Consider the following 13,895-nt stretch of genomic DNA (forward strand, 5'->3'; position numbering starts at 1 on the left):
TTCTCCAAGCCAAAACCTTCTGCGGCCACGCAGCGTGGTGGCCGAGGAGCGTCCGGCCGTGCGGGCATCCGCTCCAGGTCTTCTTCTTTCCCACAAACTAACAGGGTCAGGTAGACAGATGGTCTGAAGCCGCAGCCGCCGCCGCCGCCGCCACGCTTGGCGTGAACGTCAGGAAGACCACGTGCCAAGTTGAGCCTGCTGACGAGGAGGTCCTCGACAACCGGTTGGCGTTTTGGAGGCTCTCCGGCACCTTCACGCCTTTGAGAACCTCCACCATGGCTGCAGGAGAGTCGACGGTTCCGTCACTCCACACGGATTCGTCGGCCATCAAGGTTAGCCGCAAAATGGCCGCAGTGGCAGCGTGAAATTCGACAACAAGCCGGGAACTAATTGCAAGTGTCTGTCAAGGAGCCGTTGTGTGCTTGATTGATCCCGCGGGATGTTAGCCCGTGCGGTGCTACACGCTAATGGACGGGAGAGTGATGCAAGGATGGTGTCAAAACAAGGTCGGCCTCGAGGGACAGCTGATGGTCAAAGTCTTGGGAGAATTGCGTGTGATAAAGACAACAACAGTGATGACTGGGTCATCATTAGTGATTCCCTCGGGCTGCGTTCCGTACGCAAACATACTTATTATCTATCTGTCAGGCATGGTGCCAGGATTTTTTGGGGCTTGTTTTTTTTTGACAAGGCATACACATACACTTGATGTGTTTCAAATAACAATGGAACTTTAACTCATGCTAAACAGCATACGTGTAGTTTGGGATTCGTGGAATCACCTTACTCTGATTTATTTTTTATTTTTTTTCTCCCTCCGATATTTGGACATTTTCACATCGCTCGTTGCAGTGCAATGAACCTCAAACACAAACGGTGCAGCAACACGCGTAGGCCGACAAAATAACAGTACTCATCCGAGAGCGACGAATAGGAGTGCCGTATTGTACTATTATTTATTTTGTAGGATTGTTTTGCCAAGATGGGCCAAGCAGCATGCCCAGCAAAATAAGTGCAATTCCATGTGTGTATATTTGTGTCATCACTGCATGCTTTTAGGAAATGGTCATTTTTGGAGACAGATGAAAGACATGAATGTCCATCATTTGGGAAGGCTTCCCATTTTTATCAGTGACACCAGACGGGAAAAAGGAAGCATATCTGCTGGTCCACGCCTGTCTATCAAGCCATCAAGAAGACAAAGAAGGTCAAAGTGGAATTGCGCCTTCCTTCCGAGGGCTGGAAGGAGCAGAACGCCTGCCCCCCCGGACCAGATGACCAATGGCATGATGTCCCCACCCCGACCGACTGACGCCGATCTTCTTATTTATGCGGACTTCCGAGCTTTTCCAAGTGGACAGAGGGGATGCCAGTCATCCCTTTCACTCGCCCGATGGAAGGCAACGGCACGCTGATGCTGACTCTGGATGGCTTCGTAGACGTGGACACGTACAGATGGGCTTACTTTGTCTTCTTGTTGTCAATGTATATTGTCATCCTCTGCTCTAACGGCACCATTATTTGTCTGATCTGGATTCAAAAGAGCCTTCATGAGCCCATGTACGTTTTCATTGCAGCTTTGTCCCTCAACTCTCTTTTCCTCAGCGCTGCGGTCTTCCCCAAACTCTTTGTGGACGTCTTGTCGAACCGACAGCGCATTTCTTATTCCTTTTGTCTGGTCCAGTTTTATTTCTTTTACAGTTTAGGTGCGTCTGACATCACGTTGCTATTGGTCATGTCTTACGACCGATACGTGTCCATCTGCAGGCCTCTTCGGTACGCGTCGGTCATGGGCACGAGGAGCGTGTGCCTTTTCTTGGCCTTGGCCTGGTTGGTGCCAGCCTGCGTGATGACGGTTTCAATTTCCATGCAGTCCAAACAAAAAATCTGCAGCTTGACCTTGGGTGGATTTTTTTGCAACACTTCAATGATGACGATTTACTGTATGATACCAATATCAATGATGGGGTGGACCGCTTTTGCTGTCTCAACTGTGGCTGTTATTCCCATGTTGCTCATCTTCTTCACCTACGTGAAGCTATTGCTGGTTAGCTATCGGCGTCGAGCGTGGAAAAAAGCCGTGGAGACGTGCGCGCCGCATCTGATCCTTTTAATGGCCACGGTGGGTTTGGTGCTATGCGACGGCATCATCGGCCTACTGGGCTCGATACTTCCCAAAAGCGTGCAACTGATTGTGACTCTACAAACGGTGGTGTACGCTCCTCTGCTCAATCCCGTCATATACGGCTTGAAGATGAAAGAAATCCGCAAGCGCATCCAGAAACTCTTTTGTCCCAATCACGTGGAACCCATGCAAAATCAATCAAATGACTGAATGTTCAGGTGATAACGCACGTCTCTCTCTCTCTCTCTCTCTCTCTCTATGTTGTGCGTGGCTGGCTGTGTTGATGATGTTGCTGTCTGTGCATCCAATATCGAGATAGAATGAAAGCTCCGATGACTTGGATTTTTATGCAAATAAATGCTATCTAATGGAGTGCTTCTCAACTGCTGTCACCCTTTTTACCATGTCCTCAAGAACAATCAAGAAAAGGTCACAATTGTGTTTGAAAAGATGTCACGCAAGAAGACATAATGATTTGTTTTTTTTTTGGTAGTATACAGCAGAGGAAACAGGGGTGAGGAAAAAAACAAAAACCAAGAGTTTAGAAACTCAATGTACACAAGCGCAAACAAACATATGACCTCCTTTAAGATTCTCATCCATTGCTCACAGTTTGATTTTTTGCATTCACTATCATTATTATGATTGTGTCAAACTCATTTGAAGAGCCTTTTTTTTTTTTTTTTTTCCTCTCTGGCTTTGTTGTTATGAATATGATATATGCTGTATATTCATTTGCGCCTTCTGAGGGCTGGAAGGCCGGCCGCGAAGGGAAGGAGCAGAACGCCTGCCCCCCCGGACCGGACGACCAATGGCATGATGTCCCCACCCCGACCGACCGACCGACGCCGATCTTCTTATTTATGCGGACTTCCGAGCTCTCCCGAGTGGACGGAGGGGATGCCAGTCATCCCTTTCACTCGCCCGATGGAAGGCAACGGCACGCTGATGCTGACTCTGGATGGCTTCGTAGACGTGGACAAGTATAGATGGGTTTACTTTGTCTTCTTGTTGTCAATGTATATTCTCATCCTCTGCTCTAACGGCACCATTATTTGTCTGATCTGGATTCACAAGAGCCTTCATGAGCCCATGTACGTTTTCATTGCAGCTTTGTCCCTCAACTCTCTTTTCCTCAGCGCTCCGGTCTTCCCCAAGCTCTTTGTGGACGTCTTGTCTAACCAACAGCGCATTTCTTATTCTTTTTGTTTGGTCCAGGCTTTCTTTTTCTACAGTTTAGGTACATCTGACATCACGTTGCTGTTGTTCATGTCTTATGACCGATACGTGTCCATCTGCAGGCCTCTTCGGTACGCGTCCATCATGGGCACGAGGAGTGTGTGTGTTTTCTTGGCTTTGGCCTGGTTGGTGCCAGCCTGTTTGACCACGGTGACAATTTTCATGCAGTCCAAACAAGAAATCTGCACTTTGGTATTGAATGGGATTTTTTGCAATGCTCTGTTGGCAAAGATTCACTGTCTGATACCAATGTCATTGGTGGGGTGGAGTTTTTTTGTTGTCTCAATTGTGGTGATCGTTCCCGTGTTGCTCATCCTCTTCACATACGTCAAGATATTCCTCGTTAGCTATCATCGTCGAGCCTGGAAGAAAGCCGTGGATACGTGTTTACCGCATCTGATTGTTTTAATGGCAACCTTTGGTTTAATGACGTTTGACCTGATGATCGGCCTACTGGGGTCGATACTTCCCAAAAGTGTGCAACTGATTGTGACTTTACAAATAGTGGTGTACGCTCCTCTGCTCAATCCGATCATATACGGCTTGAAGATGAAAGAAATCCGCATGCGCATCAAGAAACTCTTTTGTTCTAATCATGTGGCACTCATCCAAAATCAATCAAATGACTGAATGTTCACGTGATAACGCACGTCTCTCTCTCTCTATGTTGTGCGTGGCTGGCTGTGCTTATTATATTGGTGTCGGTGCATACAATATCTAAATTGGATGAAAGCTCCTCAGTATGCTTTCATCTCGTGACTCGGATTTTCATGCAAATAAACTGCTATCTAATGGAGTGCTTCTGAACTGTTGTCACCCTTTTACTATGTCCTCAAGAACAATCAAGAAAATGTCTTGGCCACAATTGTGTTTGAAAAGATGTCATGTAAGAAGACATAATGATTTGTTTTTTTTTTTTGTAGTATACAGCAGAGCAAACAGGGGTGAAAAAAACAAAAAAACAAGAGTTTAGATTGAAAGAATGAAGAAACTCAATGTACACAAGCGCAAACAAACATATTATCTTCTTTAAGATTCTCATCGATTGCTCACAGTTTGATTTTTTGCATTCACTATCATTATTATGATTGTGTCAAACTTTGAAGAGCCTTTTTTTTTTCCTCTCTGGCTTTGTTGTTATTCCATGACAGTAACTTAATATGATGCTGTATATTCATTTGCGCCTTCTGAGGGCTGGAAGGCCACAAAGGGAAGGAGCAGAACGCCTGCCTCCCGGACCAGATGACCAATGGCAGGATGTCCCCACCCCGACCGACCGACCGACGCCGATCTTCTTATTTATGTCTCGGCAGACGAGCACGAGTGGACAGAGGGGATGCCAGTCATCTCTTTCACCTGCCTGGCGTCCCGATGGAAGGGAACGGCACGCTGATGCTGAGTCTGGATGGCTTAGTAGACGTGGACACGTACAGATCTGCTTACTTTGTCTTCTTGTTGGCGCTGTATGTTTTCATCCTCTGCTCTAACGGCACCATTATTTGTCTGGTCTGCATTCACAGGAACCTTCGTGAGCCCATGTATGTTTTCATTGCAGCTTTGTCCCTCAACTCGCTTTTTCTCAGCGCTGTGGTCTTCCCTAAACTCTTTGTGGACGTCTTGTCGAACCAACAGCGCATTTCTTATTCTTTTTGTCTGGTCCAGTTTTCTTTCTTTTACAGTCTAGGTGCGTGTGACATCTCGTTGTTGTTGGTCATGTCTTATGATCGATACGTGTCCATCTGCAGGCCTCTTCAGTACGCGTCCATCATGGGCACGAGCAGTGTGTGTGTTGTCTTGGCTTTGGGCTGGTTGGTGCCAGCCTGTGTGATGACGGTGACAATTTTCATGCTGTCCAAGCAAAAAATCTGCAGCTTGACTTTGGGTGGATTTTTTTGTAACGCTACATTGATGAAGATGTACTGTGTGATACCAATGTCATTGATGAGGTGGACTTTTTTTGTTGTCTCATTTGTGGTTCTCTTTCCCGTGTTGCTCATCCTCTTCACATACGTCAAGATATTCCTCGTTAGCTATCATCGTCGAGCCTGGAAAAAAGCCGTGGATACGTGTTTACCGCATCTGATTGTTTTAATGGCAACCTTTGGTTTAATGATGTTTGACCTGATGATCGGCCTACTGGGGTCGATACTTCCCAAAAGTGTGCAACTGATTGTGACTCTACAAACAGTGGTGTACACTCCTCTGCTCAATCCGATCATATACGGCTTGAAGATGAAAGAAATCCGCATGCGCATCAAGAAACTCTTTTGTTCTAATCATGTGGCACTCATCCAAAATCAATCAAATGACTGAATGTTCACACACACAGAGTCCTTGGTGCCCGTGTCGGTGTGTGGCGTTCATGTGATAACGCACGTCTCTCTCTCTCTCTCTCTCTCTCTATGTTGTGCGTGGCTGGCTGTGTTTATTATGTTGCTGTCTGTGCATACAATATCTAGATAGAATCAAAGCTCCTCAGTATGCTTTCATCTCGTGACTCGGATTTTCATGCAAATAAACTGCTATCTAATGGAGTGCTTCTCAACTGCTGTCACCCTTTTTACTATGTCCTGAAGAACAATCAAGAAAATGTCTTGGCCACAATTGTGTTTGAAAAGATGTCATGTAAGAAGACATAATGATTTGTTTGTTTTTTTTGTAGTATACAGCAGAGCAAACAGGGGTGAAAAAAACAAAAAACAAGAGTTTAGATTGAAGAAACTCAATGTACACAAGCGCAAACAAACATATTATCTTCTTTAAGATTCTCATCGATTGCTCACAGTTGGATTTTTTGCATTCACTATCATTATTATGATTGTGTCAAACTCATTTGAAGAGCCTTTTTTTTTTTCTCTCTGGCTTTGTTGTTATTCCATGACAGTAACTTAATATGATGCTGTATATTCATTTGCGCCTTCTGAGGGCTGGAAGGCCGGCCACAAAGGGAAGGAGCAGAACGCCTGCCTCCCGGACCAGATGACCAATGGCATGATGTCCCCACCCCGACCGACCGACCGACGCCGATCTTCTTATTTATGTCTCGGCAGACGAGCACGAGTGGACAGAGGGGATGCCAGTCATCTCTTTCACCTGCCTGGCGTCCCGATGGAAGGGAACGGCACGCTGATGCTGAGTCTGGATGGCTTAGTAGACGTGGACACGTACAGATCTGCTTACTTTGTCTTCTTGTTGGCGCTGTATGTTTTCATCCTCTGCTCTAACGGCACCATTATTTGTCTGGTCTGCATTCACAGGAACCTTCGTGAGCCCATGTATGTTTTCATTGCAGCTTTGTCCCTCAACTCGCTTTTTCTCAGCGCTGTGGTCTTCCCTAAACTCTTTGTGGACGTCTTGTCGAACCAACAGCGCATTTCTTATTCTTTTTGTCTGGTCCAGTTTTCTTTCTTTTACAGTCTAGGTGCGTGTGACATCTCGTTGTTGTTGGTCATGTCTTATGATCGATACGTGTCCATCTGCAGGCCTCTTCAGTACGCGTCCATCATGGGCACGAGCAGTGTGTGTGTTGTCTTGGCTTTGGGCTGGTTGGTGCCAGCCAGTCTGATGACGGTATCAATTTTCATGCTGTCCAAGCAAAAAATCTGCAGCTTGACTTTGGGTGGATTTTTTTGTAACGCTACAGTGATGAAGATTTACTGTGTGATACCAATGTCATTGATGGGGTGGACTTTTTTTGTTGTCTCATTTGTGGTTCTCATTCCCGTGTTGCTCATCCTCTTCACATACTTCAAGATATTCCTCGTTAGCTATCATCGTCAAGCCTGGAAAAAAGCCGTGGATACGTGTTTACCGCATCTGATTGTTTTAATGGCAACCTTTGGTTTAATGACGTTTGACCTGATGATCGGCCTACTGGGGTCGATACTTCCCAAAAGTGTGCAACTGATTGTGACTCTACAAACAGTGGTGTACACTCCTCTGCTCAATCCGATCATATACGGCTTGAAGATGAAAGAAATCCGCAAGCACATCAAGAAACTCTTTTGTTCTAATCATGTGGCACTCATCCAAAATCAATCAAATGACTGAATGTTCATGTGATAACGCACGTCTCTCTCTCTCTCTATGTTGTGCGTGGCTGGCTGTGTTTATTATGTTGCTGTCTGTGCATACAATATCTAGATAGAATCAAAGCTCCTCAGTATGCTTTCATCTCGTGACTCGGATTTTCATGCAAATAAACTGCTATCTAATGGAGTGCTTCTCAACTGCTGTCACCCTTTTTACTATGTCCTGAAGAACAATCAAGAAAATGTCTTGGCCACAATTGTGTTTGAAAAGATGTCATGTAAGAAGACATAATGATTTGTTTTTTTTTTTTTGTAGTATACAGCAGAGCAAACAGGGGTGAAAAAAACAAAAAACAAGAGTTTAGATTGAAGAAACTCAATGTACACAAGCGCAAACAAATATATTATCTTCTTTAAGATTCTCATTGATTGCTCACAGTTGGATTTTTTGCATTCACTATCATTATTATGATTGTGTCAAACTTTGAAGAGCCTTTTTTTTTTCCTCTCTGGCTTTGTTGTTATTCCATGACAGTAACTTAATATGATGCTGTATATTCATTTGCGCCTTCTGAGGGCTGGAAGGCCGGCCACAAAGGGAAGGAGCAGAACGCCTGCCTCCCGGACCAGATGACCAATGGCAGGATGTCCCCACCCCGACCGACCGACCGACCGACGCCGATCTTCTTATTTATGTCTCGGCAGACGAGCACGAGTGGACAGAGGGGATGCCAGTCATCTCTTTCACCTGCCTGGCGTCCCGATGGAAGGGAACGGCACGCTGATGCTGAGTCTGGATGGCTTCGTAGACGTGGACAAGTACAGATCTGCTTACTTTGTCTTCTTGTTGGCAATGTATATTCTCATCCTCTGCTCTAACGGCACCATTATTTATCTGATCTGGATTCACAAGAGCCTTCATGAGCCCATGTACGTTTTCATTGCAGCTTTGTCCCTCAACTCTCTTTTCCTCAGCGCTGCGGTCTTCCCCAAACTCTTTGTGGACGTCTTGTCTAACCAACAGTGGATTTCTTATTCCTTTTGTTTGGTCCAGGCTTTTTTTTTCTACAGTTTCTGTGCGTCTGACATCACGTTGTTGTTGTTCATGTCTTATGACCGATACGTGTCCATCTGCAGGCCTCTTCGGTACGCGTCCATCATGGGCACGAGCAGTGTGTGCCTTTTCTTGGCTTTGGCCTGGTTGGTGCCAGCCTGTGTGATGACGGTGACAATGAGCATGCGATCCAAACAAGAAATCTGCACTTTGATATTGAATGGGATTTTTTGCAATGCTGTGTTGTCAAAGATTCACTGTCTGACATCAATGCCAATGAAGGGGTGGAGTTTTTTTGTTGTCTCATTTGTGGTTCTCATTCCCGTGTTGCTCATCCTCTTCACATACGTCAAGATATTCCTCGTTAGCTATCATTGTCGAGCGTGGAAGAAAGCCGTGGATACGTGCTTACCGCATCTGATTGTTTTAATGGCAACGGTGGGTTTAATGATGTCTGACCTGATGATAAGCCTGGTGGGGTCAATACTTCCCAAAGTTGTGCAACTGATTGTGACTCTACAAACAGTGGTGTACACTCCTCTGCTCAATCCGGTCATATACGGCTTGAAGATGAAAGAAATCCGCAAGCGCATCAAGAAACTCTTTTGTTCGAAACATATTAGGGCAAATCAGTTGGGAATGAAAGGAGCCAATGTGCAAATACATGCCTTGTTGTGCTGAGATTGTGTGCCTTGACTTGATGAGAACGTGCGTGCGCCAGTGGAAGCGGGTGGGGTTGGTTGGCTGCGAGCCAGCCAGCCGGCCAGCCAGTCAGCCAGTCAGCCAGTCAGCCACCCAGCCAGTCAGCCAGTCAGCCAGCCAGTCACCCACCCAGCCAGCCAGCCGGCCAGCCTGTCTCTCTTTCTCATTCCGTGGAGTTCTGCGCATACGAATGCAAACATTCAAATATGTAAAGATGATAGTAGCTCTACAGTATAGTCATCTGATGTCTGCAAATAAACTGGTGTGTTTACCAACTGTTGTCACCCTTTTACTATGTCCTGAAGAACAATAAAGAAAACGTATTGCTCTCAATTGTAATTGAAAGTATGTTTTATGAAACACAGCGATCCTGCTGTCGCTACTAATTGAGAATCACTGATATTATTTATGAATCATAAGAGAAGGAGAGTCTCCTTACCGTCACAGCGCAGCAGTATGGTCATCCAAAAAAGCTTCATCTGTTGAAGAACACACAGTACATGCACGTGAGATCAGGTTAGGAGGGAAGCAATGGAAAAAATACACATACGTATGCACAGTTCTCACAGTGGGAAGTATCATTTGCATCCAATGTTTACCTGGAAATGGCCAACCACGCATGTTGAAGGCTCACCAAAGCATTCCTGGAATCTAATAAGGCTTCATCACGCACGCACGCACGCATTGTCGTGTCCAAATGGAAGACTATGTTGCAGGAATCATTGGAACATAAAGTCCACCTGAAAATGAGCAGCCATCAAATTCATCTCATTAAAAACATTTGGCAATTCAAAAATAAAACCTCGATTACATGTTCAAAACCTGCTTATTTTTATAAAACAAAATAAAAAGATATATCTTGAGGATTTTCCATCCAGTTTTCTTCAACCACATTGTTTGAATATTATTAACACATTTAACCCAGAAATATTCATATTATAGGACAGATTTAAAAACTAGATACACAATTGAATGAACACATTTTAATATAGAATCATCCAAATTTGAAAAGCACATCTACTGATATCATTTAAGTCACTCATCTTGAAATACTATTGTCTGTAATCATTTCATTCTACTTTTCTTTTTAAAAAAAAAACAACAAATCCAATATTGTCATACAAGTAACACACGGCTTTCCAATGAAAACTAAAAAGTGTTTAGAAACAAGTGTACATAAATTGGGCACGGTCGCTATTGTCTCACTGTCTTCTTCAATCCAAATATTTGTGATATATCGATCTATTATTTTTTTTTGGGCATCCAAACCACAGCAGAGATTGAGCGTTCATGACATCATCACATCCTTCACGCTTGAGTACAAGGCCTCCTCATTCTCATCCTTCTCTTGCTCGTCACTGATGGATTGTGTTCCATCCTCCGGCATAATTGCCTCCTCTTCTTGATGGTCATTACGCTCCGGGAATTGGTCACCATCCTCCTTGGTTTTGATCACGGCGTACTCGGTGCCCTGGCCATTGCTCGGCACTTCCCTGGTGTTGTTTCTCCTCATCCCGGAAAAGTTGATGCTGGCGTACGCCACATCCGCTTTGCTGTCCTCCTCGCCCACATTTTTCAGGTTGTATTGCTGACAAGAGAGAGAGAGAACGTCCACCTGACATGTCATCACCCTCTTGGAAAGAATTACGTTCATGTGAGCTGCAAAATATTTCAACACTCTAGCTATATCTATTTTGACACTTTTACAAATAGTTTTAATCTGGAAACAAAACCCCAACCCATATCAACCGCTAGTGTTAGCGAGCCAGCAACCATCGCGTTGATTTGATCCATTTGTACCTTTTTTTTTTTTTTTTTCTCTTCAATTCTATTGCCATTCATTTCGAGCGTAAAACAAAACGCTTCATTGAATACCGGTACTTGTGAGTCCTCTTGTGAGGCCAACAGCTCCAGATCCAAACGCCCGGGGCTTTTCTTTGCTTTACTGGAAGTAGACACGGACACACATATTAAGATGTGTTCAAAAAAAAAAAAGAAGATTATGTACCTGCAGCAGGTCCTGGCCAGCCAGCACAACAAAGCAGACAGAAGAGCGCCGCAGAAAAACGCAATGAAGACCTCCAAACGAAGCATGGACACCAACTTGGTCATACCTGGATCTGAATGGAAAACAAATCACATCCGTAGCACGTAATATTCAACTCCCGAGCTATTCTTACCTTCTGTTGTTTGAAGTTTCAGTATTTTCCTGCCCTGGCCATCTTTATGCACGCTCACACACTCCACGCCAGAGATGTTGACATCACGGCCGACAATCAGCGTGACGCTGCTGTTGACGCCGTCGTCGGAAACGACAGTAACGGCGCCGCAGACCGTTCCGTTGGCCAGCGACGGCCACGTGATGGTGGGTGGCGGGACCCCGCCGCTGATGCACACGCAGGTCAACAGCTGACCTCGGAGCCAACAACCCGACCCGTTGAGGATCCCTGCGAACCCTGCACAAGTACACGATTAGCGTCAACATACTGGACTTTGAAATTTCTGCAACAATCTGCTACTCACATGTCACCGTCACATCCACGTGCGCCGTATGGTTTGCCGCTACGCACCGGTAGCGTCCAGAGTGGGCCGCGGTTACGTCGGGGATCACCAGAGAAGCGCTAGCTAAGCTCGGCTTGGGTTCTGATCCCAGCGGCACATTTGTCACCGTGGAATAGTTCCAAGTAATGCGAGAAGGCGGGAAACTGTCAGCGTTGCACCAAAGACTCAGGGTGTCACCTTTCTTCAATGTGGTCTGGCCCGAAATGCACGGAAGCTTGGCGTCTGGGAGGGAAAAAGCAACGACAGCTCAACCGTGCCATCGATGGCGGGTCGTCAACGTGAGCTACTCACAGCTAACGTTCAGCGTCACCGTCGTCTCCGCCGTCACGTTGACTCTCCGGTAGGAGACGGCGCAAGTGACGCCGCGGCCGTGGTGTTCGGCGCTGGCGTTGAAGGTCAAAGTCGAATAGTATCTCGGAGTATCCGTCCCGAAATTCAGCTCGGTGACGGTGTGGTTGTCTAAGGCCGGTCTCCACGTCCATTTGAGGGTGGGGATGACCCCGGTGGGGCAGAGGCCCGGGGTCGCCGTGCAGGTGAGCGTCGCTGCTTGACCGGCGCTCATGGTGGGGAGCAGCACAGTGGGTTTCCTGAGAGCTTGATTTTGGAATGGTGGATTGAATTGACAAATGAAAAAGGATGGAAAAACATATGACCGCAGCGTCACCTCGAAACTTACGCGTCACGGTGACCCGGGCTCGTGGCGTGAAGGTAAATCCGTCCATCTTGTTATTCACGAGGCCGTTGACTCTCAGCTGATAGGATCCGGAGTCGGAGAACGCCAGGTCGTCGACCACGATGCTGCAGTTGCCGCGACTGACGTCGGGCTCCGACATTCGAACTCGACCACGGAAGCGGTCTTGAATTTTGCCGGCGTTCCTGCTGTGGAAGATGATGTCGGCGTCGCCGCATTTGCTTTTGCTTTGAGGGCACTTGAACCACACCATGCTGAGAGGCACCATGTTGGAGACAGAGAACCTGCACGGGATGACCAGGCAGAGTCCCACCTCGGACACAATTTGGGTTTTGCCGAGGAGGATGCAAAAGCCCTTCTCGCAGAAGACGTTGCTGTGTGAGGCCACTGCTTGGAAATAAAAGCACTTGCATCCCTATGTAGATGAAGATATATCAGTTCATCAGTTTTCATACCTGTGTAGTCGCTCACATGGATGAGCAAAGCAGCCCAGGTGAGAAAGAACATCCTCAAGTTCTGCTGTAGTTCTGCTATTTCAATGACAAAGGTTTCCCAGATGAACATACATACGCAGCTCTCTCTCTCTCACACACACACACACACACACACACACACACACACACACACACACACACACACACACACGTACATTTGGTCATTTTGGTTTCTTATTCCATCCAAGTCTTAAATAAATGGCTTTGAATGAAGTCGTTCTATTTCAAATGAAAAGCTACCATACATATGAATTTGTTCTTTTTTTTTTAAAATGCATTATGACTCGACTTCACGTTTTCAAACGAGTATGAAAGATTGAAACAATGAAAAAAAAGAAAAAAGTTCCAACTGGACATAATTGCACCAATGTTGAAGACAGACTATTACATCAAGAAAAGAATTGGAAGTTTGCTGAAAGGCTTTTTGAACATACCTCGCTTTGTTTGCTTGTGTCCAGCTATTGTCTTCTTGTATGTAGCAGTTCTTCCTCTCACAACTTCTATTTTTACTCTTTTTGTGCAATAGCAAAACTTTTCAGGAAGTGGCGACGCAATAGCAAAAACTTTTCTCATGCCGACACTTCGGCTTTTATTGAAAAATAAATACAGCAGTACATATTTTTTGTTACCCTCGATGTTGATGATGAAAAAATCATATGTTGTTTTTAATGATTGAGCTATTTGATTGCTGTCTCCACGTCTTTTTTTTCCATTTTAACAGCCGATCACTTCTGCATTTTTCAATACCACTTTGTGATGACCAAAGGCACAGCTATGACTTGAACAAAGAAAAAAAACAAATACCAAATTGGAATTCAAGATGGCTTGATGTGTCATTGGGTATTATTTGACATTCATTTCACATTTGTTTGTCTTTTCATTTCAGGTTTTAGAGATATTTGGGGGATTTGAAGTGTGAGCTACGAAAGCTTCTGCAATATAGATTTCACCGTAAAAAAGGAATTAGACCTCTTGTTGAGCCTAACCTCAGCTATAA

General features: G+C 45.4%; 6 protein-coding genes across 7 annotated transcripts; 5 read left to right on the top strand and 1 right to left on the bottom strand.

Moving 5' to 3' along the window:
• The first annotated feature begins 1,361 nt into the window (after positions 1–1,361).
• LOC147051569 (olfactory receptor 11H1-like) lies at positions 1,362–2,451 on the top strand. Its single transcript, XM_085919403.1, has 2 exons — positions 1,362–1,755; positions 2,053–2,451. The coding sequence occupies exons 1-2, from the start codon at positions 1,367–1,369 to the stop codon at positions 2,333–2,335; spliced, it is 672 nt and encodes a 223-aa protein (XP_085775529.1). The 5' UTR covers positions 1,362–1,366; the 3' UTR covers positions 2,336–2,451.
• A 601-nt stretch (positions 2,452–3,052) lies between these two features.
• Positions 3,053–3,994, top strand: LOC147051570 (olfactory receptor 1P1-like). Its single transcript, XM_085918249.1, has 2 exons — positions 3,053–3,118; positions 3,203–3,994. The coding sequence occupies exons 1-2, from the start codon at positions 3,053–3,055 to the stop codon at positions 3,992–3,994; spliced, it is 858 nt and encodes a 285-aa protein (XP_085774375.1).
• Positions 3,995–4,735: 741 nt separating this feature from the next.
• LOC147051571 (olfactory receptor 1P1-like) lies at positions 4,736–5,777 on the top strand. Its single transcript, XM_085919404.1, has one exon. It carries the CDS (start codon positions 4,736–4,738, stop codon positions 5,675–5,677), a length of 942 nt encoding a protein of 313 aa, XP_085775530.1. The 3' UTR covers positions 5,678–5,777.
• Positions 5,778–6,472: 695 nt separating this feature from the next.
• Positions 6,473–7,414, top strand: LOC147051572 (olfactory receptor 6N2-like). Its single transcript, XM_085918250.1, has one exon. It carries the CDS (start codon positions 6,473–6,475, stop codon positions 7,412–7,414), a length of 942 nt encoding a protein of 313 aa, XP_085774376.1.
• Positions 7,415–8,158: 744 nt separating this feature from the next.
• Positions 8,159–9,130, top strand: LOC147051573 (olfactory receptor 6N2-like). The gene is made up of 2 exons (XM_085918251.1): positions 8,159–8,545; positions 8,840–9,130. The coding sequence occupies exons 1-2, from the start codon at positions 8,159–8,161 to the stop codon at positions 9,128–9,130; spliced, it is 678 nt and encodes a 225-aa protein (XP_085774377.1).
• A 1,117-nt stretch (positions 9,131–10,247) lies between these two features.
• LOC147051574 (sialic acid-binding Ig-like lectin 16) lies at positions 10,248–13,248 on the bottom strand. Of its 2 annotated transcripts, none has more exons than XM_085919402.1 (8): positions 12,860–13,248; positions 12,390–12,791; positions 12,005–12,307; positions 11,675–11,935; positions 11,332–11,607; positions 11,160–11,271; positions 11,027–11,096; positions 10,248–10,739 (listed from the first exon to the last, which is right to left on the bottom strand). In XM_085919402.1, the coding sequence occupies exons 1-8, from the start codon at positions 12,966–12,968 to the stop codon at positions 10,440–10,442; spliced, it is 1,833 nt and encodes a 610-aa protein (XP_085775528.1). In that variant the 5' UTR covers positions 12,969–13,248; the 3' UTR covers positions 10,248–10,439. The 2 variants fall into 2 exon arrangements, with proteins under 2 accessions (XP_085775528.1, XP_085775527.1); XM_085919401.1 differs by having other exon boundaries at positions 12,390–12,794.
• Between the last annotated feature and the right edge of the window lie 647 nt (positions 13,249–13,895).

Source organism: Syngnathus leptorhynchus, chromosome 8, assembly GCF_054491065.1.
Source record: "Syngnathus leptorhynchus isolate UIUO chromosome 8, UIUO_Slep, whole genome shotgun sequence".
Taxonomy (NCBI): domain Eukaryota; kingdom Metazoa; phylum Chordata; class Actinopteri; order Syngnathiformes; family Syngnathidae; genus Syngnathus; species Syngnathus leptorhynchus.